The following is a 25679-nucleotide window of genomic DNA, read 5'->3' as shown; positions in this document are numbered from 1 at the left end:
GATCGAGTGGCGGGGATGCTGCCGCCGGACCGCTCCGCCGTAACGCACCGCGCATCCCCCTCACCACGATTCTCGGGTATACAAGGCGACGTTCGCCGGAGGCCGGGACCTGATCCGCTTCTGGCCGGTCCGCCGAATAGAAGCTTCCCCAGGTTGTTACCGAGATAGAGCGCCTCGGTCTCTGCTAAGCCACTTAGCTAGCAACCGCTTCCGCCTCCGATCCCAGATCCGTTTTCCCGACTCGTCGACCTGGGCTCAAGAACAACTTGGGCTCCGTCAAGCCACTTGACACGAAGGCGATTTCCCATCCAACCCGTCTCCCGAATCCGATGCCACCTCACGTACGGGGGTACGGTGCTCCGTGCCTTCACCAAGCGCACTTGGCGTGAGAGGGTGTCCTCCGGCGAACATCCGCGGTATTAACCGCCTCGCGACGGGCCGCGCGACGAACCAACGACAAGACACGGATCCGTGTACGCGCCGCGCTCACCGCACCTCGTGCCGCGTCTTATCCGAGCGTTACGCCCACAATAACACGGCCGCCGAGATTCGAGGAAAAACACGCGACTAAGTTCCACGAACCGCGTCTCACGCGACAGGTGAACCCGCTGTAAATAGATTCCCGTGTTTATAGATGACTGCTCGTACCGAGTATACCGAGCCGACTTTCTGTATCACGTCCGTCCGCGCGCTTAGCCAATTTAAGTACTGAATATCTGTATTTCGTCCGTCCGCGCGCTGAGTCGATTTAAGCTCTGAATCTTTGTATCACGTCCGCCCGCGCGCTTAAAAACGAATCTTTGTATCACGTCCGTCCGCGCGTTCAGTTGGTTTTTTGAAACCCGCATCTGACCACCGATGTAAATATACCGAAGTCCTGTAGAATAAACATATTGATATTTACCATCCTTACGAAACGTCTAATTCCTCCAAGCGACATTTCGCGCCCGTTCCTATACCGTCGACCGTCCGTGCGCGAAATACGGTCGTTACAATATATATATACAGGGTGATTCAGAACCCGTTGTCTTTTAAGAGACGTATTCCTGGTCGAATTCTAAGACGATTTTTTCTTTGCCAAAAATTTGTCAGACGCTTAGATTTCAAAATATCAGCCGATTAAGTTAGCGTATCATGGATTGAATACAGATGGTACGCAGGGGCGGCGCACTCACCGTTACGCGCGGGTGTGTCGTGAGATGCCCGCTCAGCTGTTACAACACACAAGTCTTTCTCCCCTCTTACTTTCTCTCTCTTTCTCTCTCTCTCTCTCTGTTTCTTTCTCTCTCTCTGTCACATCACAATGCTAGCTTTAACTTAAAAATGTAATTAATTTTTATCTTAATTTTAATGATTTTAATAAGAGAAGTGCCAAGAGATTCTTTGTACAGTCGAAGACTCGAACAAAGAATTGCACGAAATCTACAAAAGTATTTACATCTCGAGTTTTTAGAAACAGTAATACTTTTTTTGTCACAGAGAGAGAGAAAGGGGGAGGGGAGAGAAAGAGAGAAAGAGCAAACGCACGTGCGCGCACGTGCGCGCACGTGCGCGCGTGCTTGCATGAACAAGTTTGGACATGCATTTACTTACGTATTATTCTGTACAACGATCAATTAGTTGTATCCACAATGAGACAGACCAAAGTTTCCTTGATCATCTCGTAAATTATCACTTTAATGTCATAATACACAATTCATTCACTTGATCGATAAAACTTGAATAACTAATTAACGATCACTTCGAGTAACGATCACTGTAAATAATTATTAGTCATTCGGCGTGCGAAAATATGTAGCTCGATAAAACTCGCGTGACGAACAGACAACACATGTTTACTCAACAACAGGAAAGAGCCGACTGATTTTATGGGATATGTTATGATCGAATATGAATGCGTGATTGGTCGAACAGAAGTTAGAACGCGGCAATTTAAAAGTAAAGTAGTGATTAATATTGTTTTTAATAATAAAATTTATTAAAAAATATTTTTCTATTTATTTTATTAAAATTATTTTTTTATATCAAGAGATTCTACATTGAGAAAAAAAGTTATTAAATTTTAATAAATATTTGTTTGAATACTTGCAATGACATAATTTATTAAATGTACTTAAATATTTAGATTTTGTGCAATTCTTTGTTCGATTCTTCGACTGTATAAAGAATCTCTTGGCACTTCTCTTATTAAAATCATTAAAATTAAGATAAAAATTAATTACATTTTTAAGTTAAAGCTAGCATTGTGATGTGACAGAGAGAGAGAAAGAAACAGAGAGAGAGAGAAAGAGAGAGAAAGTAAGAGGGGAGAAAGACTTGTGTGTTGTAACAACTGAGCGGGCACCTCACGACACACCCGCGCGTAACGGTGAGTGCGCCGCCCCTGCGTACCATCTGTATTCGACCCGTGATACGCTAACTTAATCGGCTGATATTTCAAAATCTAAGCGTCTGACAAATTTTTGGCAAAGGAAAAATCGTCTTAGAATTCGACCAGGAATACGTCCCTTGAAAGGCAACGGGTTATTCTGAATCACCCTGTATATATATATATATATATATATATATATATATATATATTAGGAGTATAAATAAGTTTCCGCCGTTTTTTATCAAAAATTGGACATTTATTGTGAAAGAACGGTACCTAATGTTTTATTCGAAGTATTGTCCATCGCTAGCCACTACTTTTTCCCATCTTTCTGGCAGCATACGGATACCGCGTCGGAAGAATGCTTCATCTTTTGAAGCTATCCACAAATCGACCCAATTTTTTGTATCTTTATATGATGTGAAGTGTTGCTCAGATAGGCCATGCGCCATCGATCAAAACAGGTAGTAATCAGAAGGAGCAATGTCTGGTGAATACGGCGGGTTGGGTAAAACTTCCCAATTGAGTGTTTCCAGGTAGGTTTTGACCGGCGCCGCAACATGTGGACGAGCATTATCATGCAGAAGAATAACTTTGTCGTGTCTGGAGTAATAGTGGGCACGTTTTTCCTTGAGTACTCGGCTCAATCTCATCAATTGTGTTCGGTAGAGAGCCCCAGTAATGGTTTCATTCGGTTTGAGCAACTCATAATACACGACACCAAGCTGATCCCACCAAATACACAACATGAGCTTTTTTCCATGAATGTTCGGCTTGGCTGTCGATGTTGAAGCATGGCCAGGTGGTTCCCTTAATTTTTTTTTCTTTGGGTTATCTTACTGGATCCATTTTTCATTACCAGTGACTATACGATGCAAAAAACCCTTTCGTTTATGCCTGGCAAGCAGCATTTCACATGTAAAAAATCGGCGTTCAACGTTTCTCGGCTTCAGTTCATATGGAACCCAGTTTCCTTGTTTTTGAATCATTCCCAATGATTTTAAGCGATGTGAAATTGCTGGTTGAGTCACTCCTGTATACTATCCACTAATGTAAGTGCTTCTTGCGTTTGGCACGAATCTTCATCTAATAATGTTTCCAATTCCGCGTCTTCGTACACTTTGGGCTTCCGCTACGTTCTTTGTCTTCGACGTCAAATTTACCGTTCTTAAACTTGTGAAACCACTCACGGCAACTTCTCTCACTTAAGGCAGCCTCACTATATGTTTTTACAAGCAATCGATGCGCCTCAGCTGCAGATTTCTTCAAATTAAAGAAGTAAATCAAAAGCTCCCACAAATGACGCTTATTCGGCTCAAAACTCGACATTTTCGCATGAAAAAAGATATATGATGCTGATACAAATTCGTTAATATTTTAAGGTTATGTTGCTGCCAGATGTCCAACCTTACGATATAACGTTTTACAACAGACAATTTCAACCATAACATACTAGTGGGGCCATTTTTTGTGAAACGGCGGAAACTTATTTATACTCCTAATATGTATATATACAGGGTGATTCAAAATAACTTTTGTACGGCTTGTCTTGTCTTTCTTTCTTTAATTATAATAACTATATATTTATTTTAGCTGGCATATTCGTAATCGAATTCTGAGACGATTTTTCCTTTTGCAAAAATTTGTCCGGAGCCTAGTTTTCAAGTTACAATAAGAATTAGTTAGCGTATGACGGGTCAGGTACAAGTGGTAGACAGGGGCGGCGCGACTCACTGTTACACGTGAGTGTTTCCGTGGGGCACCTCCTGCGCTCAAATGACTGACAAAGGTACATGGACAGCACATTCCTATTTAAACTTTCTCTCTCTCTCTCTCTTTGTCACTTTAATTATGCTACATTTAACTTGTCAAATTTCGATCTGTCATCCGGCCGTCAAATATCGGGATAACCGTGAAATCTTCAAGTAAGTTTACATTATTATAATAAATGTAAGCCCGCGAATAATAAAAATTCATGCAAATTAGATTACTTAAATGTGTACTTGCAAGTTAAAAGTAGCACTTTTAAAACGCACAAAAAGGGATAGAAAGAAGAGAGAGAGAGAGATGGAGGGGGCTTTGAACAAGTTTAAGCACGTTTACTTACGCACACGGCGATCAGCTTATTGTTTCCACGATGCGACAGTTCAATTTAAATTTGTCCTTTATCCAGATCTATCCCTCGAAGTTGTTTCATAGTTCACCACATTTACACTATTTACTCTGCATTTGATTGATAAACGCGGAACTACGCGACGAACCGATCGATCGACTTTATTAATTACTATTAATCACTACTGTAAACATTGGATGCGTTAAAATTACTCGAAGAAACACATATTTACGTTACGATCACACAACGCGTGTTCACTCGACGATATGAAGCAGTCGACTGAATGTTATTGGTTATGTCGTTATAAGAGTGTCGAACGATTGGTTAAAGCCATAAGTGAAAACGCGGTAATTCAAAATGAAAATATTGATTAATACGATTTACATCGATACAATTTATTAGAAAAATGTGGCAAATGCATGTTTATTATTACTTTTTGAAAATTGTAAATGACTTTATCAAGATAATTATTTAGAATATTTATTATAAAAAAAACTTCAAGGATATAATTCTTGAAATCTCCTTGCAGCAACGGATAATCTGCCCTTTTCAGGGCAACCAAATATTTTATTTCGAGGAATATTTTCACAGTTTTTGCAAATATTCAAAAATAAGAAATAAAAAAAATGTTTAAAAAAAATTGATTTTGATAAAATTATTTTTTGAATATTTAGAATGAATAATAATTATCTTGATAAAGTCACTATCATACAATTTTTAACAAATATTGATAAACGTGCATTTGCAACATTTTTCTAATAAATTGTATTGATGTAAATTGTATTAACCAATATTTTTATTTTAAATTGCCGCGTTTTGACTTATGGCTTTAACCAATCGTTCGGCACTCTTATAACGACATAACCAATAACATCCAGTCGACTGCTTCACATCGTCCAGTGAACACGTGTTGTGTGAACGTAACGTAAACACGTGTTTCTTCGAGTAATTTTAACGCATCGAATGATTGTAGTGATTAGAGTAGTAATTAATAAAGTTGATCGATCGGTTCGTCGCGTAGTTCCGCGTTTATTGATCAAGTGCAGAGTAAATAGTGTAAATGTGGAATAATATGAAACAACTTCGAGGAATAGATATGGATAAAGAACAAATTTAAATTGAACTGTCGCATCGTGGAAACAATAAGCTGATTGCCGTGTGCGTGAGTGAACGTGCTTAAACTTATTTAAAGCCCCCTTCTCCCCCATCTCAATCTTTCTCTCTCTCTCTCTCTCTCTCTCTCTCTCTTTCTCCTTTCCTTTTTGTGCGTTTTAAAAGTGCTACTTTTAACTTGCAAGTGCACATTTAAGTAATCTAATTTGCATTAAATTTTATTATTCTCGGCGTACATTTATTATAATAATGTAAACTTACTTGAAGATTTTACGGTCATCCCGATATTTGACGCCGGATAACAGATCGAAATTTGACAAGTTAAATGTAGCATAATTAAAGTGACAGAGAGAGAGAGAGAGAAAGAGAGAAAGAAAGTTTAAATAGAAACGTGCTGTCCATGTACTTTTGTCAGTCATTTGAGCACAGGAGGTGCCCCACGGAAACACCCGCGTGTAACAGTGAGTCGCGCCGCCCCTGTCTATCACTTGTACCTGACCCGTCATACGCTAACTAATTCTTATTGTAACTTGAAAACTAAGCTCCGGACAAATTTTTGCAAAAGGAAAAATCGTCTCAGAATTCGATTACGAATATGCCAGCTAAAATAAATATATAGTTATTATAATTAGAAAAAGAAAGACAAGACAAGCCGTACAAAAGTTCTCAATAACATCGTTACGAAAGATTGGCTAATAATTTTTTAATAAGACTTACCACTCTTAATATTTTTTGGAATATGAAACTCCGATTCTCCGAATTCAGCCTTCACGCATTACTGCATTTTCCGGAAATCGGTAAAAGCTTGCTTGCTCCGGCAAGCACTTTTCGCTGTAGTTTATGCACGATTTCATTACGTACCGTACCATATTTTTACTTTATCTTTACATTATCTTTTTAAAAAATAACCTCAAAACATATGAAATTAGAGCAATGGGGCTAACGTCAACTGACATCACAATAGAAAAGAATGTGATGCATGCACTTGTACGTGTGACAAAGATGCAACCATCCAGGTTCAGCAACTTTCCAATAATAAATATTTCATTTTTTCATAGTTGGCAGCCTTGCGGAACAAGAGGCACTTTGACCTCCGATCTCCGTATACTTAGGAGGGATTCACACTTTGGAGGAAAAGCAGACAGCAGGGGGTCGATCATGAAACTTTCTCTCTAGGGCGAAAACGTAAAAAGTGAAAATCTTTACTATTGAAGCTAATGGAGAAATTTTTCACTTTTCACGTTTCCACCTTAGGGAAAAAGTTTCATGATCAACCCCCAGAAAGCAGAGAGCCAATTAAAACATGCGCTGGTAGTATATAGTTTCAATATTCTGCTACAGACCTAGTTTACACCAAACACTTGACACGCATACTAACAAGTAACTTTCTATTAAATTGTCTTAATTTTGACAATACGTGTAAATGTATACGTGATATCTATATTTAATTAATTATCTTGATTCATATTGTACCAGCTTAATATACTATTCATTAAATTTATTACCAAAATTAAGATAATTGAATAGAAAGTTACTAAATATTACGCGTATCAAGTATTCGGTGTAAACAAAGCCTCAAACTGTATGTATGTACACCCAAGGACTTTGATTCTGTCCATGGGGAAATTTTTCAAACTGAGAAGTCACCACTTTCTACATACTCACAGTTCATGATTAATGAAACGAATAGAGCTTATTGGTCATTACGTTAATCATGAACTGTAAGTATGTAGAAAGATAGTGACTTCTCAGTAGAGAAAATTTCCCCATGGACAGAATCAAAGTCCTTGGGTGTACAGTCATGTTCATTATAGTTGCGACACTTTTTCTTTGATGGTTTTTGGAATGTAGCCTTGCTCATCGAGCGGCAAACGTAATTGGTTGGATCCATAAGTAAGAACCAATCATGTTCTCAGCTCTCGTTATAGTTGCGCGTTTAGGAACACATCTAAGAAAAAGTGTCGCAACTATAATGAACACGACTGTACACCCAAGGACTTTGATTCTGTCCATGGGAAAATTTTCCAAACTAAGAAGTCACCGCTTTCTATATACTCGCAGTTCATGATTAATGAAACGACGAGCTTTATAGGTCGTTACGTTAATCATGAACTATAAGTATGTAGAAAGATAACGACTTTTCAGTTTAGAAAATTTCCCCATGGACAGAATCAAATTCCATGGGTGTACATACACTATCGTAGACAATAATAGTGCACAATATTTAACTACATTATGAAAAGTTATCCAGTTAATAAAAAAATGAAAAATCTCATAGAATTTCCTGTGCTGATGAATGACGAGGTAGTAACACTATAGTATCAAGCATTAAAATGAGGTACAATATTTATAATTCTTTGTTTATAGAGAACTCTTCATTTTTATTATCACTATCAGAATCATCACTGCTATTAATGCTTTCAATCTCTTCATCAGTATTTAAAACGATTGAAATTATTATACTCCACGTTTTGTTATTCATTATTTTGCCGCGTATCACCAAACTGCATCAAACGCATTTAACCGTTCCGTTTCTAAACACGCATACTGCACATTAACGGAACGAAACGGGAGGGTCCCAGATGCGCACAGACCTGATCGGACACCACCAATCACGTAATCTAATCTAACCCAACCAACGGAAATACTCTAGGCATCGGCCGCTAACGCAGTCGTGGGAGGAGGGCTCCTCACACCGGTGAGCCCGGCGAAGCAGATCCGACCTGATGGTCCGAGGGGAGCGACCCTGCGGCATAACGCGGAGCCGCTCCCCCCGCTGCCTTGCCGGGGTGGGGGGAGAGGGAAGGGTCTTCTCTCTCCCCCTCAGGGCAGAAAGTAAGGCCGCGCCGCCGTCATCGCGGCGTGAAGAGGCCCGGGAACCTTCCGGTGGGGGCCGGACCCCCGGGCCTGTACCCCCAACAACAACAGGGGAAGAGGCGGGAGAGGGACGGTGTCCCTCTCCCCCGACCTAGTGCAGGCTAAGCCCTTAATCCCAGGGGCGCATATCGCTAAGGCGCCCCTGGCGAGATGAGTCGGCCGCCAACTGGCCGACTGGGTCCGGGGGGTTCTGGAAACATGCTGCACGCGTTCCCGGAGCCCCCCAGTCATGGACCAGGGCAGGACACCCGGAGAGGTTTTAGTGGGTAGGCCCTCGCCGGCACGTTGCCGGCGGGGGAGAGCCCCACATAGCCACCAGGCTTCCCCCGAGGCCTGGGGTATGCGGTAACGCATTTCCTCTTCGTGAACAAACAAAAAAAAAAGGTATCGGCCGCTATAATTGGTGGTGTCCAATTGGGTCTGTGCGCATCTGGGACCCTCCCAACGAAACGCTATTCATGCGCGTAGCGCATTAGGTTTGTTCGTGTTGCATGCACTTTTTGTACTTTTACACTAAGTGTACACTAACTTGTTTCTGTTGCCGGACATGATGTCATAACCGCTGTTCGTTTTACCAGTGCAGTTACAATTCTGGCAATAATTTTTGTACTTGGTCTTGAGGAAGAGTAAAACGTGCAAAGATGGCTGAAGACTAGTAAGGAGGGAAAATATAAATAAAAAAGTAATACATAACCTAATAACTTAATAACCTGTTTCATACGTAAATAAAATTATATATAATCTTTTATACATAATTTTTTATAACTTGTTTTCAGAATTACATATTTGTAGGGACAAATCGAAAAACAATGAGTACATCAGTATTACGTGGCTTTTTACAGCTAGATTCTTTAGGAAACATTAGAAAAATAGATTCAAATGGATGTGTGAATTGCATAATTGAAGGTATTATAAGTATTTTTAAATTGTTTATATAACTTTATTATACAGCCATTGACAAAATTATTAGGCACCCTATTTATTTAACAATGTCTTCAATTTATAAAAAAATACATAACACTATCTTTATAAATGTTATCATTTATTTCTTAAGTAATCACATAAACTAATATTTGCTTGGTCCACCATTATTTTTTATGACTTATTTTTTTAGCTTACACACATACAGTTATAAGAAATTTAGAAAAAGCAAGGGTGCCTAATAATTTTGTCAATGGCTGTATATATAATAATCATAATAACAGAATGTTTAATTCAATTTTCTGTTTTTATATCTTTAAAAATTAACAAAAAATTAACACATTATTTTGAATAATCTAATTAAATAAAACATTTTGAAAATAGCTTTAAATTGTCTTATTTTAGACGCGTTTATAAAGATGTTAGCTCATTTTTTTATTATCTTTGTCGTTCAATAGAAAAAGATTAGAATGACAAAAAAGCGTGTTGACATTTTTATAAGCGAGATTTTAAAATGGACCTATTTATTTTCTAACATTTTTTGTCTAGATGGAAGATAGTTGAAATTTCTAAAGAAGGAAATAAATTTTTCTTCTGATACTATAACTTTTATTTTTGATGGAACTCAAATTTGCATAGACTTTCCTAAGACAAGAAAAGAAACATATAACAATAAACAACAAAATCAAAATAATGAATATGTTCACGAAAATCATCAAAATGATGAAGATGATGAAATTAAGCAAAATGATGAAATTGATCAAAATGATTTAAATGGAACTGCTACAACTTCATCATTCTTTTGGAATGATGCATCAACAAAATTGTTGTTAAACATTTACAAGGACATGAAAGATCTTGTATCTACAAGGAAAATAAAAACTTATAAAATATTATGGAAACATATTGCACAAAAAATGAATCTTAATGATTACCTTGTTACTTCGTTACAAGTGGAAAATAAAATAAAATCGTTTGAACGTTCCTACAAAAATATGATAAGCAATAATAAAATGACAGGCAGAGCACGAAAAACTTGTCAATATAAAGCGTAAGTACTTATAGTTAAAAGTACATAATATTTTATACATTATAAGAAAGTAAATGTATAATGTTACAAATAATACTAATATTCTTTTTAATTACAGGGAGTTAACAGATTTATTAGGAGAAAAACACAGTATTCAGCCACTTGCCATATCAGGAAGAAATGGTTTAATACTTAAAGAACAATTGCATTCCAATAAGGAAAATAATACCGCGTAAGTACAATATAGCTTATACAAACTATGCAAAAATATAGCTACAATATATGATATTGTCATTTTTTTATATAGAATGAACAACGCAACTGATAATGAAGACTATGAAAATAATCCCGGTGTATCAAATAATCTTGAGTCTGCTGAAAATGTACAAACTGTACGAACAGAAGAATTACAAACACATCAAACTAGATCACGACAAAATACTACCAGTTTATATATAAATAAATGTCAAGCAGTTTTAGATACATATATTTCTGAAAGGAGTAATGAAAAACAACGTAATAAAAATATACAAATACAGATTCTACAAGAATTTAAAAATATTGCAAAAACTCAAGAAGATTTTGTTAACTCCGCAAAAATACAATGGGCCATATCAAATGCTAAAAAAGATGAAAATATTAAAGTTCTTAAAGAAATTGCAAAAAATATTGAACAAATTGTTACATTTCCGTTCAGAACAACTGTTTAATTTTTATTAGTAGTATATGTACAATAATGTTTATCCATTAACGTATCCATAACACTTTGAAAGAAGTTAAAATGCCCATATTTCTATATTTTTTTGGTTTTTTGTATATTTTATTAAGTACATTATTTGTCACATTTGATACAGTTTAATATAAAGTCTGAGTTTATGGCTGCGTTTAGCAGAAAAAGCTGCTTTGTAACTGTTGAAAATTCTTTAATCTGATTGATTTGCGCACTTAGATCCGGCAGAAACCAAGGGCAAAAACTAATAGTATTAAATAATTTTATAACAGTTGCAAAGCTGCTTTTTCTGCTGAAAGCAGTCAATATTATTTAAGGAATATGTTTAATTATATTGAATTTTAATAACAAATTTTAATCTCTAAAAGATATTTATAACATTTTAAAGAATTTTTAGTAAATATTAAATATTTTATTTTTAATACTACCAAAAATATTTTAGTATTGCTTTGTTTAAAAAGTTTATGTTTGATACTAAAGTAAAATATTTAGTTTTTATTATGAAAAATAATATATATAACACAAGTGATAATGTTCCTATAAAGTTCCTATTAAAATTAAGTTAAAACATAACTTTTAGTTAAAATGCAATTAAAATTTTTTCAAGAGATTTGTTCTTTTTTATAAGAAAAATTACATATGTATGCGAAATGTAAATTTAAATTTGTAGGTGCCGTGGCTAATACGCACTTCCGAATCGATAAATCAACACAAGATAAAAATTCAAATATTAATAGGAAACATACTTTTTAATTCATATGCAAGGGATAGTGAATTACAAACTGAGAAATTTTTAGATGTGTTTATTGTATAATACACTAGTACTTGTGTACTTTTCAGCGCTTTGATTAATGGGGTAAGCGCCCGCGGACGATGAGTTGCGGCGCTTTTGTCTACCATGTGTACACGGCCCGTGATTCGCTAACTTTATCCTCTTATTATTTAAAAAGTAAGCGTCGGACAAAATTTTCGTACAGGAAAAATCGTCTCAGAATTTATTCAAAAATACGTCTTTACAGGGACACATGAGTCGTTCTGAATCATCCTGTATATGTATAATATTAAATATAAAGATATGCAAAAATAAAATATAATATAATTATAATAACTTTTCTGTTTGCGAATTAACCGTAAATACTTATACGTCTTGGACAATGAATTGACGACACAACTCATCTCGTAAAATGCGGCCATGTTCATTCCCAGGTATGATCTCATCATTATTATTTCTAATAATCTCGGCTTCTGGATCTGGATAATTATCTTCAAGAGGAGATAATTATCGGAGGTTCAAAGAATTCTAGATCGTCTGCGCTTGCTAAATTATGTAAGACACAACAAGCGTGTATTATTTGCACCATACGCACAATATTTCTAACAAGGAAACACAGGGAAGTGTCCACCTCAGATTAAAACGAGTTTTTAATATGTTGTAGTACAGACAAATAAGAGACACGTATTTTTTTATACGTGCCCATATGCACCTTAAGGGGGTGAAACACCCCCTTGAAGAAAATCGGTTTTTTTCTTTCAAAGCGTATACCGTCGAAATTATAAGAGATAGAAAAAAATGTTTTAAATGAAAGTTGAATGGCTCGAAGAGTAATTTATAACAGCGAAAAATTTTTTTTTAATTTTTTTAATACTTTCTCTCACCACTTACCTATTCTTTTCAAAATTTTTATTTTTTTTATAAGCATAATAAAGCTTATTTTATTACGAATTCAATATGATAAAGTTACGATACAACATTCCCATTTTCCAAAAATAATTAAAAACCTCTCTATACGCACGGTACGCGCACCCGTCCGCGCATTCGTGCGCTATGGAAGTGACTCCCTCCGATTTCGACGTGCCTTTAATATGTTGTACAGATTAAAATAAGGGACACGTATTTTTTACACGTGTCCTAATACACTTTTAAGGGTGAAACACCCCTTTGAAGAAAATCGGGTTTTTTCTTTCGAAGCGTGTATCGTCGAAACTATAAGAGATAAAGAAAAATGTTCTCAATGAAAGTTGAATGCATGTTTTTTTCGCATAAGATGACAAAAACATTTCGAGGACAGTCTGTGTCTAACATGAAAACGCAGATATTGAGAAAAACATTTACTACAAAATAAAACGACACTACACTAAAGAACAATAACAATTACGGTGTTGTAAGACATTAATTTCTTGTTTAAAAAATAATATGTAATTAATATAAGTTAAACATTTATTTACTGGTCTACATGATTCGACTAGAACATTTGTTCTTTGCAACATTTTATAAATAAGGAGACTTAGATCACAAAAAATTATTACTTACACATTCCATACCTTTACTATCTAACGCCAGCTCATCAACTAACAACAAGAGAACTAACATAAAACTAATTAAAAAATTAGTTAAAAATTTCATCTTTTATACTGCATTTATACAATTCAATTAAAATGTTTATTAAATTCGATTAGTGTAGAAATATGCATAACCACGCTACTGGCGCGTGCACTTTGGGTCATTTCCTTACATACGTAACTCTTGAATCTATACATGTCAATACTACCGAGACGTAAACATTCTATTTCAAGATAGGAAATGATCCAAAGTGCACGCACCAGTTGCGTGGTTATGCATATTTCTACACTAATGGAATTTAATAAACACTTTAATTGAATTGTATAAATGCAGTATAAAAGATGAAATTTCTAACTAATTTTTTAATTAGTTATATGTTAGTTCTCTTGTTAGTTGATGAGCTGGCGTTAGATAGTGAAGGTATGGAATGTGTGAGTAAAAATTTTTTGTAATCCAAGTCTTCTTATTTATAAAATGTTGAAGAGAACAAATGTTCTAGTCGAATCATGTAGACCAGTAAATAAATGTTTAACTTATATTAATTACATATTATTTTCTAAACAAGAAATTAATGTCTTACAACACCGTAATTGTTGTTATTCTTTAGTGTAGTGTCGTTTTATTTTGTAGTAAATGTTTTTCTCAATGTCTGCGTTTTCATGTTAGACACAGACTGTCCTCGAAATGTTTTTGTCATCTTATGCGAGAAAAACATGCATTCAACTTTCATTGAGAACATTTTTCTTTATCTCTTATAGTTTCGACGATACATGCTTCGAAAGAAAAAACCCGATTTTCTTCAAAGGGGTGTTTCACCCTTAAAAGTGTATTAGGACACGTATAAAAAATACGTGCCCCTTATTTTAATCTGTACAACATATTAAAGGCACGTCAAAATCGGAGGAGTCACTTCTGTAGCGCACGAACGCGCGGACGGGTGCGCGTACCGTGCGTATAGAGAGGTTTTTTATTATTTTTGGAAAATGGGAATGTTATATCGTAACTTTATCATATACAGTTGAATTCGTAATAAAATAAGCTTTATTTTGCTTATAAAAAAAATAAAAATTTTGAAAAAAAATAGGTAAGTGGTGGGGGAAAGTATTAAAAAAAATTTTTAAAAACATTTTTTGCTGTTATAAATTACTCTTCGAGCCATTCAACTTTTATTTAAAACATTTTTTTCTATCTCTTATAGTTTCGACGGCATACGCTTCGAAAGAAAAAAACCGATTTTCTTCAAAGGGGTGTTTCACCCCCTTAAGATGCGTATGTTCACGTATAAAAAAATACGTGTCCCTTATTTTTATCTGTACTACAACATATTAAAAACTCGTTTTAATCTGAGGCGGACACTTCCCTGTGTTTCCTTGTAAGTTTGAAATGATATAGTTGTCTGAATCTTTGTTTTAAAATGCCGAAGGCATTTTTAACTACTACACGGCATGAACTTAATCGACTATTAAAATTTCTCTGCGCTCGTGTTAAATGTCCGTTGTTTCTGTATGGAACCATTAAATATTGCAAACAAGGATAAGCATTGTCTCCAACTATATAAGAGCCTCCTAAAATATTTTAAAATATTTTATTTATTTAAATATTTGGAACAATTTTTTTTATATAAGTACTTAAAATAAGTGAAATAATTGCATATTTGATAGTATTACTAACTTAAACAAATATCCTGAAGACATTCGTATAAATGAGATTCCCGGAAGACCCTTGCATCGTGCACAGATCCGGGATATCCAATAAACACGTTTAAAAATTTCAGTTTGTGATTTACTACACCTTGCATATGAATTGAAAAGTATTGTTTCCTATTAATATATGAATCTTTATCTTGTGTTGGTTTATCGATTCTGATGTGCGTACCATCCACAGCATCTATAAATTTAAATTTAAATTTGGCATATATATACGTAACGTTTGCACAAAAAAATTACATAAAATAAAAATAGATCATACCAATAATTCCAGGAAATTGTTTTTTTCCAAGAAAATATGCCTTTGTTTCTTTTTTTCCTTGTAGTGTAGGAAATCTTATAATATGTGGAGCAAATTGCATTAAAAAGTTTATTACCCTTGTTAAAAGTGTATACAATGTACTAATTGTAATATTAAACTGATCAGCTACATCTCTATATCCTGTGCTTTCGTGACCAAGAAACCACAAGTAAAATGTGTTTTTCTGGTGAAATTGGTGCATATCCTGCATGTTCTACAATATTGGATAGATTTAAATAAATGTAACTACCAAATTTAACATATTAATAAGAACTAATTTAAATTACAATCTGTATTAAATAATCAATAGTGAACATTGCAATGTATAATAAATTTCTAATTCTGTAAATTATTAACAGCTGTTTTTCCTTCTATTTAAATAGTACATCATGTACAACTATAAAGTATGTATTATGTATACATACCTTGTAAAGACGTAAAAATTGGAGATATCGTCAACCGAACGATAAGATCGTAAGCAACTTCTTGTGAAAGACGAAAATGCATTATAAAATCTTTTTCAATATAGTTTTGAACAACAGTTTCTATATAATTATTAACTTTAACATGTTGATTTTGTTGTATAATTATTAATCCTAATTGTAACATTTGTAGTATTTCGTTATCTAATATATAAACAAAAAGACAAAAATTGTAATTTAATCAAAATCAATTCAATAAATATGTATAATATATTAATATATATTGAAAAGATACATTCCAAAACATTTCCGAGGGGAAAATTTTACTCGAAAATATATAATATATATAATATATTTACGTTAAAAATCAGTAATGTTTCTGTCATCGAGATACATATCTAGAAATTTTTAAAGATATTTAAGAAGCAAGTTTAAATTTTAAAAAATTTAAGAAGTTGAAAATTGTCAATTTTTAAATGAAATTATTAACAATAAATGACTATAACTTCATATTTTTTTGTTACATTTTTCCAACATTATTTACCTCAAATTTTTTCAGATTTTTTAAAAATAGACGTCAATGTTAAAATATTAAAAATATAATTTTTTTATTATTTTAACATTGACACTTATTTTTTAAAAACTTGAAAAATTTTGAGGTAAATAATGCTGAAAAGATGTAACAAAAAAAAATATGAGTTAGTAATTTCATTTGAAAATTAACACTTTTAAACTTCTTGAATTTTTTCAAATTCGAATTTTTATCTTACAAATTTCTAGATTTGTATTTTACTGACTGAAATATATATCATTAATATTTTATAATTTTTTATGAATCAAAAGTATAAAAAAAAATATATACACTACTCAAAAGAAAATAGGGAACACTTTCCAGACACCAAAAATTAGGCTATTTTCAAATGACTGTAACTCGATGAAAAATCATCGTAGATAAAAAATAAAAAAAGCATTTTGAAGCTTGAAGATCCAACTTTAACGCTCTATCAGCAGATTTTCAAAATTCTTTTAACTTCCTTGTCTTATGCAGTAAAAAAGCACACCCTGTTTTGTTCCTTAAAATTTCGTATTTTTGACACTTTGCAGCTCGACCAACAAATTTTTTTCGAACAATTCAAGTAAAGCTTCATAAACTACAACATTTTGCCTACAAAATGCTTTTTTTAAAATTTCTCTACGATTTTTTTTGACCGAGTTACGCTACTTTGAAGCTAAACCTGCATTTTTTACAAATGATATCCGTACTCCGTGAAAAATCATCGTAGACAAAAAATCAAAAAACCATTTTAAAGCTCGAAGTTCCAGCTTTAACATGCTGTTAATGGTTTTCAAAAATTTTCTCAATTTCTTAGTACTATGCCCCAAAAAAGATACACTGTTTTTTCCTTAAAATAACGTATTTTTAACAGCCTGTAGCTCAATAAAAAAATTTTTCTCGACAAATCCAATGCAAGTGCCATAAAGTATGACATTTTTTCTACAAAATGCTTTTTTTAAAGTTTTCTCTACGATTTTTTTTTACCGAGTTACAAGACTTTGAAGATATACATTTTTTACAGTACATTTTTCCGAAAAATGACGTCTACCGCCGACATTAGCATTACCCAATGTGCACCACGTGGAGGTTGTCGGTCGGATTTTTGCACTTCGTGTGTGTGTGTGTGTGTGTGTGTGTGTGTGTGTGTGTGTGTGTGTGTGTGTGTGTATGTATGTATCACAGCAGAGATAAGGACCCCGCAGTTCGTCACTTCTGCAGTATTTAATGACTCCAAACCCTCTCTGCTGTGTGTGTATGCGCTCGCGCGCATGAGAGTTCAATAGTGTGTATTTCCTCCTCTCTGATCAATTACTGCTTGCAAGCGTTCTCGCATATTTATACATCTTGCAATACGATCTTGCGGAATGTTGTGCCAAATTTCCGTTAAAATTTCTCCCAATTCTTCTAAATTTCGCGGCTGTTCCTCGCGACGCCTTAATCGTCGTTCCATTTCATCCCAAATGTGCTCGATTGGATTTAAGTCCGGGCTATTGGTGGGATGATTTAACAGTCTAATTGTGTGTCGTTGAAAAAAACGTCGCGTTATATTCGCCGTATGAGGTCGAGCGTTGTCCTGCATAAAAATAAAGTTCCGACAGGTTCGATTTAATAGCAAAACGTGTGGTCGTAGAATATCGTTGATATAACGAACACCCGTCATTGCCGGAGGTGGCAGGATCACTAGATCACTTCGTCTTGTAAGTGATATACACCTCCACACCATCACGGAACCGCCGTTGTAGGATCGTATTGGCATAACGCAACGTCGATCATAGCGTTCATTTCGTCGATGCCAAGTACGTATACGAGCATCATTGCCATAAAGGCAAAAACATGATTCGTCGGAGAAATATACATTTCTCCAATCCCTAGCGGTCCAATTTATGTGATCGCGCGCAAATTGATAACGTACTTGGCGATGTACGAGTGTGAGTCTTGGTACTTGTGCACGAACACGAGAACGAAGACCGGCTTCTCTCAAACGGTTGCGAATTGTTTGTTCGCACACATGGCGCAAATGAATGTCATTACGAATGTTTCTTGCGGTAATTATTCGTCTTTCTAATGCATAACGAACAATGGCTCGATCTTGTCTATTTGTCGTTAATCGAGAACGACCACTACCTTCACGTCTCGTGTAATTTCCCGTGTCTTGATATCGTAACCAAGCTCTACTCACTACGGACACAGATGCACCAATATCTTGCGCCACATAACGCATACTAAAACCTTGTTGCAAAAGCGCAATTATGCGTGCAACTTCTACGGCCGATAAATGTCTACGCGGCATTTTGAAAATTCCGTGTCGCTTATCACACTGCGAGAATCGCCGGCGTACTAAACAAAATTTTATTGTATTGAGCATGCAATGTTTACATATGGTCATCTTTGTCTAAAAAGAGATTTTTTTTAGACTAAGACGACTATATGTTTACAGTTCACAGGATTGGAGAAATGTATATTTCTCCGACGAATCATGTTTTTGCCTTTATGGCAATGATGCTCGTATACGTACTTGGCATCGACGAAATGAACGCTATGATCGACGTTGCGTTATGCCAATACGATCCTACAACGGCGGTTCCGTGATGGTGTGGGGGTGTATATCACTTACAAGACGAAGTGATCTAGTGATCCTGCCACCTCCGGCAATGACGGGTGTTCGTTATATCAACGATATTCTACGACCACACGTTTTGCTATTAAATCGAAACTGTCGGAACTTTATTTTTATGCAGGACAACGCTCGACCTCATACGGCGAATATAACGCGACGTTTTTTTCAACGACACGCAATTAGACTGTTAAATCATCCCGCCAATAGCCCGGACTTAAATTCAATCGAGCACATTTGGGATGAAATGGAACGACGATTAAGGCGTCGCGAGGAACAGCCGCGAAATTTAGAAGAATTGGGAGAAATTTTAACGGAAATTTGGCACAATATTCCGCAAGATCGTATTGCAAGATGTATAAATATGCGAGAACGCTTGCAAGCAGTAATTGATCAGAGAGGAGGAAATACACACTATTGAACTCTCATGCGCGCGAGCGCATACACACACAGCAGAGAGGGTTTGGAGTCATTAAATACTGCAGAAGTGACGAACTGCGGGGTCCTTATCTCTGCTGTGATACATACATCACACACACACACACACACACACACACACACACACACACACACACCACACACACACACACACACACACACGAAGTGCAAAAATCCGACCGACAACCTCCACGTGGTGCACATTGGGTAATGCTAATGTCGGCGGTAGACGTCATTTTTCGGAAAAATGTACTGTAAAAAATGTATATCTTCAAAGTCTTGTAACTCGGTAAAAAAAAATCGTAGAGAAAACTTTAAAAAAAGCATTTTGTAGAAAAAATGTCATACTTTATGGCACTTGCATTGGATTTGTCGAGAAAAATTTTTTTATTGAGCTACAGGCTGTTAAAAATACGTTATTTTAAGGAAAAAACAGTGTATCTTTTTTGGGGCATAGTACTAAGAAATTGAGAAAATTTTTGAAAACCATTAACAGCATGTTAAAGCTGGAACTTCGAGCTTTAAAATGGTTTTTTGATTTTTTGTCTACGATGATTTTTCACGGAGTACGGATATCATTTGTAAAAAATGCAGGTTTAGCTTCAAAGTAGCGTAACTCGGTCAAAAAAAATCGTAGAGAAATTTTAAAAAAAGCATTTTGTAGGCAAAATGTTGTAGTTTATGAAGCTTTACTTGAATTGTTCGAAAAAAATTTGTTGGTCGAGCTGCAAAGTGTCAAAAATACGAAATTTTAAGGAACAAAACAGGGTGTGCTTTTTTACTGCATAAGACAAGGAAGTTAAAAGAATTTTGAAAATCTGCTGATAGAGCGTTAAAGTTGGATCTTCAAGCTTCAAAATGCTTTTTTTATTTTTTATCTACGATGATTTTTCACCGAGTTACAGTCATTTGAAAATAGCCTAATTTTTGGTGTCTGGAAAGTGTTCCCTATTTTCTTTTGAGTAGTGTATAATTGAATAATTGTGTAGTTATTTGTCAATATCACAATAGCAAAGGACAGCGGGTTTTAAAACTTGATGAAAATTGTTTTTTTATTGAGGGCTAAAGATTAATGTATGATAAAAATCTATTTTGGGATGGGGGCACATATATCATATATAAATCCGGCTATACTCTTTATAGTATAATACATACATACATACACACACACACACAGGCACGCACGCACGCACACACACACACACACACACACACACACACACACACACACACACACACACACACACATATATATAATTTTATAAATTTCTACATACCGTCATGATCGTGTAATATAAATGGAGGTATTGCAGCTAATGGCAAAATAATTTCATCATCAAGTATATCCATTATTATTATATTTACCCTATGATCAGAAAGTACCGGGAATTTTTTATTTAAAAGTACCGCGCATGCGGGAACCGGTTTATTTTTTTTTTCTTATGTTGGTACGACCTTAAGACGCACATCTGTCAGGTTTTAGTGCCATCCGATCATTAGTGTCTGCCTGGCGTTTGTTTACATCAGTCAACTTTTTTCATTTTCCCGCATTTTACCATGAATAATTTTGTTGAACAAAGAGTTTGTTTGAAATTTTGTGTTGCGAACGAAATTTCGTGTGCCGATGCACTGAAAATGTTGCAGAAAGCATTTTGCGAATCTGCTCTATCAAAAACAAGAGCATACGAGTGGTATAAAGACTTTAAAAGTGGTCGTACAGTGGTGGAAGATTTCCCTTGTTCCGGACGTCCATCGACGTCGAACACCGATGAAAACGTGAAGAAAGTGAAAGAAATGGTGCTTGAAAATCGTCATACCAGCTTAAGAGAGATGTCTAGTGAACTTGGCATTGCATATGGAACGGCACAGCATATTGTGATTGATGTTTTGGGTATGAGACGCGTGGCAGCCAGGCTCGTTCCGAAGGATCTGAATTTCTTGCAAAAACACCAATGAATTATTTGACCAAACATCAAGTAAATACCATCAAGCAAGCACCGTATTCACCTGATATGGCCCCGTGCGACTTTTTTTTGTTCCCCAAGTTGAAGTTGCCACTTCGTGGAAAGAGATTTCAGTCGATCGAGGAGATCAAAGAGAATGCGACGAGGGAACTAAAGGCCATCCCTTCGTCGGCCTACCAGGGATGCATGGAGGACTGGGTCAAGCGTTGGTACATGTGTGTTGCTTCAGATGGATCATATTTTGAAGGAGATAAAATAAATTTGCCTGAAATTTAACTCTATTTTGTTTTATTTAAAAATTCCCGGTACTTTCTGATCATAGGGTATTTCTGTTTGTGTAATTAGTGCACACTTTAACGTTCGAGTTGTTTCGTACAAATAACTAAATAAATCAGTACACTTTTCATATTACTAATAAACTCACTAGAATTTAAGTGCAAAAAGTGTATGCAACACGAACAAACCTATTGTCTGCTGTCTATGCACTCGATGCGAGAAACGGAACGCACCTGTCGCACAGTATATACAGTAGCGACAGTAGCTGTCGGCTTTTTTGATGTCAATGGTCCTCGATCACGTGACTGTCAGCCATTTTGAGGATTGTATAGGAGGGCTGAATTTAAACGACAACAAGAGACGTTACAATATTTTGCAAACTACTTTTAGAATTCAGATAAATCCTATATATGATTTTCAATATGCAATTATATATACTAAAATAGATTTATTTTTTTAATGTCAATGTATTTCTGGAATAAATTAATAACATTATAACATATGTGTTATACTGCAGTATGTGAAGTGTGATAATTGTAAGTTAACAATTTAATGGCAATCTCAGGCAATACAAGTTTAAAATCGAAATATAAGGCATCTTTAAAACATCATAACTTGAGTAGTCTGTAAGATGTTTTATATCTTAATTTTAGATGTGTATACAAATTTATGCTATCTGGTATTAGAATAAGAATAAGGAAAATAATAAAGTAACAATAAAAATTTATTTAATTATCATTAATACCCTAAAGTCTAAACAATTCCCACTTACAAAGTAATAAAAAATCCTCTGAGGTAAGGATGAAAAAGGAAAGGGTATATATTGTATCAATTTATAATAAGAAGGAGAAGAAATTAAGGAAAGGTCTAGATAAATTTCTAAAGGAGGTAGGAGAGCCAAAACTAGTCTTAGGAGGAGATTTAAATTTGAGGATAGGAAAGATGGGGGGTGGAGATGAGGAGGAGGGAATGGGAAGATGCAGTAAGGACAGGGAACGGAGCGGAGAATTTCATAGAATGGATACAGGAAAAAGGGTGGAGTATTTTGAACGGAGCAACGGAGGGAGATTGGGAAAGAGAATTTACGTATATAGGACCAAGAGGTAGCACCGTGATAGATTATGTATGGTTAATGATAGGATGCGTAAAGATGTTAATTAATTTTAAGGTAAGAGAAAGGGTGGACTCAGCAGACCACATGCCTCTGTGTCTGGAGTTCGAAGGGACAGGTAAAGCAGAAGAAGAGGAACATCCGGAAGAAGAGGGAGAGGAAAAAGAGACGGAAGCGGAAATAATAGTATGGGATAGAGAAGCGATCGAGAGCTTCAATAAGGCAACGGAAGAAGGAGAGGGAGGAGAGGAGATACAAGTCACGGTGGAAGGAAGATGGCAGGAAATTAAAAACATAGTCAACAGCGCAATGGTTAAAAGAAAAGTAAGGAGACGAAAAAAAGGAGTAGGATACAGAGACTGGTGGGACAGGAACTGTACAAGAAAGAAAAAAGAAGTAAAAAGAATGCATAAGAGATGGAAGTCAGGGAAGGTGGAAAGAGAGGAGTATATGCTGGAAAAAGTAAGGTACAAAGAATTCCTGCAGGAAAAGATAAAGGAGAAAAGAGAGGAGAAAGAAGAAGAACTGAAGAGATTAAAAAAGGAAGCGGACGTGTGGAAATATATAAGCAAGAAGAGAGGGAGAAAAGTCTGGAAAGAAAATAATAGAAGCAAGGAAGAATGGAAAAGGTACTTCCTGGAACTTTTGGAAGGAGAAGAAATAAAGGAAAGGAGAGAGGAAGGAGAGAGAGAAAGGGAGGAGCCGCAAGAGGGCTTCTCTCTCAGAGAGGAGGGCTCCTCCTGCACAAAGGAGGAGGATTTGGAGAGAGAAGAAATAGGCAGGGCCATTGGAAGGATGAAGAAGAAGAAAGCCGCGGGGATAGATGGGATCCCAATGGAAGCGTGGTTGTATGCAGGAAGTTTCCTGAGAGAAAAAGTAATAAGGTTGATACAACAAGTATGGAAAGAAGGAGAGATGCCAGAAGAATGGAGGAGGAGTATTATAGTACCCTTATATAAAAAAGGGGACCAAGAGAAAATGGAAAGCTACAGAGGCATCTTGTTACTATGCACGGCGTACAAGGTGTATGCAGAAATAATAAGGAATAGATTAGAGAAGGCAGTAGAAAGGAGGAGTCTGTTGTCAGAAGGTCAGGCAGGATTTAGGAAAGGGAGATCGACTATAGACAACATATTTGTTCTCAGCCACATGGCCCAAAGAGAAATAAGCGAAGGGGGAGATGGAAAAAAGGTATATGCCCTTTTTGCAGACTTGAAGGCGGCATTCGACAATGTGGACAGGGAGATGTTATGGAAAATAATGAGAAGAAATGGCTTGGACGAGAAGATGATAAGAAGAGTAAAAAGATGTACGAGGTAACGGAGATAACAGTGAGGACGAGGTATGGAACAACAGAGAACTTCTACACAAAGAAGGGCGTAAAACAGGGCTGTGTAATGAGTCCACTCCTTTTTAATTTATATATGATGGAAGTAGAAAATAGGTTAAGGGATAGGGGGTAGGAGGGGTGAAAATCGGTGAAGAGAGGATATGGAGTCTGATGTATGCAGACGACGTAGTTCTAGTTGCGAATAATAGGGAAGCTTTGCAGGACATGATGGGAACATTTAAAAGGTGCTTAAGAGATAGGAAATTAGAGTTAAGTGCGGAGAAAATAAAGGTATTAGTATTTAACAGGAAAGGAAAGAAAAGGAAAGAAGTGTGGAAATGGGGAAATAAAGAAATAGAGGAGGTAAATAAGTTTAAGTATTTAGGCTTCACGTTCAACAGGAAAGGGAACTATAAGGAACATATAAAAGAATTGAGTAGAAAAGGAAGGTTGGCAGCAAATAAGGTGTGGGGATTAGGTGAGAGATTAGGGAGAAATGATTTCAGAAGGAGGTGGACTCTGTTGGGTGGGTCTCGATAGCGCACATCCCGATAGCACACAAACCACTCACAATGGCAGATGCCTAGAGATTTTCCGTAGGTTGGGTTAGATAAGTCAATATGATTGGTTGGTGGGCTATCGGAATGTGCGCTATCGGCACCCACCCGACTCTGTTTAGGTACCAGGTTCAGAGTGTAATGGCGTATGGAGCGGAAATATGGGGCTGGGCAGAAAAAGAAGCGTTGGAGAAAATAATGTTAGATTACGTTAGATGGCTGTTTGAATTAGATTTTTGCACACCAAGATACATTTTAACCAGGGAATTGGGAATGAAAAAATTACGTATAGGGTGGGGAATAAGGGCCAAAAGATATGAGGATAAGATCAAAAACGGGGTAGCAAGTAATTTAGTCAAAAACTGTTGGATAGAAAAAGAGAGGAAAGGAAGGAAGGATTTATATAGCAAAAAGAGGGAAAAATCTTACAATAGAAATGGTTGGGGAGTGAGTGCAGTAGAGACATGGAAGGAGGACGGGGGAGAAATGGAACTAGAGATAATTGAGAGGGAGAGGGATATACAGAAGCAAGAAGAGGAGAGTAGGATTTTAGAGTCAAGATACAACAAGAAATACAGAGAAATAGGGTAAAGAGCAGGGAATCCGGGCCTAAGTACCTAGAAATAGAAAGTTTAAATAAGATAAAGGGAGGAGAGGGAATCAGGGCACTAATAAATTTGAGATGTGAAAATATGAAAGAGGCAAATAAATATTGGTTAGAAGAAGAGGAAAGAAAATGCGTGTTCTGCGAAAAAGGTTGGGATAATATGGAACACTACATAGGGAACTGTCAGGAATTGAAAGAGGACTGGGCGGAATTAGGCAAAGGAAAAGACGAGATTATGGAAAAAATTTGGGAAGATAATCTCGATAAGATTAAGGAAAGGATTTTAGGAAGGATATGGCTT

The 25679-nt window shown here is 35.9% G+C and overlaps 2 protein-coding genes and 1 pseudogene across 3 annotated transcripts; 2 read left to right on the top strand and 1 right to left on the bottom strand.

Annotated features, from left to right (window-relative positions):
- The first annotated feature begins 7725 nt into the window (after positions 1–7725).
- LOC120358894 lies at positions 7726–11466 on the top strand. 2 transcript variants are annotated; one of them, XM_039454632.1, is made up of 6 exons: positions 7726–7935; positions 9053–9156; positions 9251–9380; positions 9945–10446; positions 10544–10657; positions 10733–11466. In XM_039454632.1, the coding sequence occupies exons 4-6, from the start codon at positions 10244–10246 to the stop codon at positions 11133–11135; spliced, it is 720 nt and encodes a 239-aa protein (XP_039310566.1). In that variant the 5' UTR covers positions 7726–7935; positions 9053–9156; positions 9251–9380; positions 9945–10243; the 3' UTR covers positions 11136–11466. The 2 variants fall into 2 exon arrangements, with proteins under 2 accessions (XP_039310566.1, XP_039310565.1); XM_039454631.1 differs by lacking the exon at positions 7726–7935 and having other exon boundaries at positions 8859–9380.
- A 3696-nt stretch (positions 11467–15162) lies between these two features.
- LOC105206712 lies at positions 15163–16010 on the bottom strand (annotated as a pseudogene).
- A 6718-nt stretch (positions 16011–22728) lies between these two features.
- Positions 22729–24754, top strand: LOC120358757 (golgin subfamily A member 6-like protein 1). Its single transcript, XM_039454010.1, has 4 exons — positions 22729–23452; positions 23537–24075; positions 24126–24278; positions 24341–24754. The coding sequence occupies exons 1-4, from the start codon at positions 22729–22731 to the stop codon at positions 24752–24754; spliced, it is 1830 nt and encodes a 609-aa protein (XP_039309944.1).
- The last annotated feature ends 925 nt before the right edge of the window (positions 24755–25679 follow it).

The sequence above is a fragment of the Solenopsis invicta genome, chromosome 10 (assembly GCF_016802725.1).
Source record: "Solenopsis invicta isolate M01_SB chromosome 10, UNIL_Sinv_3.0, whole genome shotgun sequence".
Taxonomy (NCBI): Eukaryota; Metazoa; Arthropoda; class Insecta; order Hymenoptera; family Formicidae; genus Solenopsis; species Solenopsis invicta.
The sequence above is the reverse complement of the archived record's forward strand: the minus strand, read 5'-3'. Positions and strand labels throughout refer to the sequence as shown.

Bases quoted from the DNA above. Each gene is read 5' to 3' on its own strand.
- LOC120358894 (XM_039454632.1), top strand. From the start codon at position 10,244: ATGAAAGATCTTGTATCTACAAGGAAAATAAAAACTTATAAAATATTA. The intron at 10,447-10,543 runs GTAAGTACTTAT...TTTTAATTACAG, and splicing joins AAAACTTGTCAATATAAAGC to GGAGTTAACAGATTTATTAG. The intron at 10,658-10,732 runs GTAAGTACAATA...TTTTTTATATAG, and splicing joins AATAAGGAAAATAATACCGC to AATGAACAACGCAACTGATA.
- LOC120358757 (XM_039454010.1), top strand. From the start codon at position 22,729: ATGAGGAGGAGGGAATGGGAAGATGCAGTAAGGACAGGGAACGGAGCG. The intron at 23,453-23,536 runs GCAAGAAGAGAG...AACTTTTGGAAG, and splicing joins GGACGTGTGGAAATATATAA to GAGAAGAAATAAAGGAAAGG. The intron at 24,076-24,125 runs GTATATGCCCTT...CAATGTGGACAG, and splicing joins AAGGGGGAGATGGAAAAAAG to GGAGATGTTATGGAAAATAA.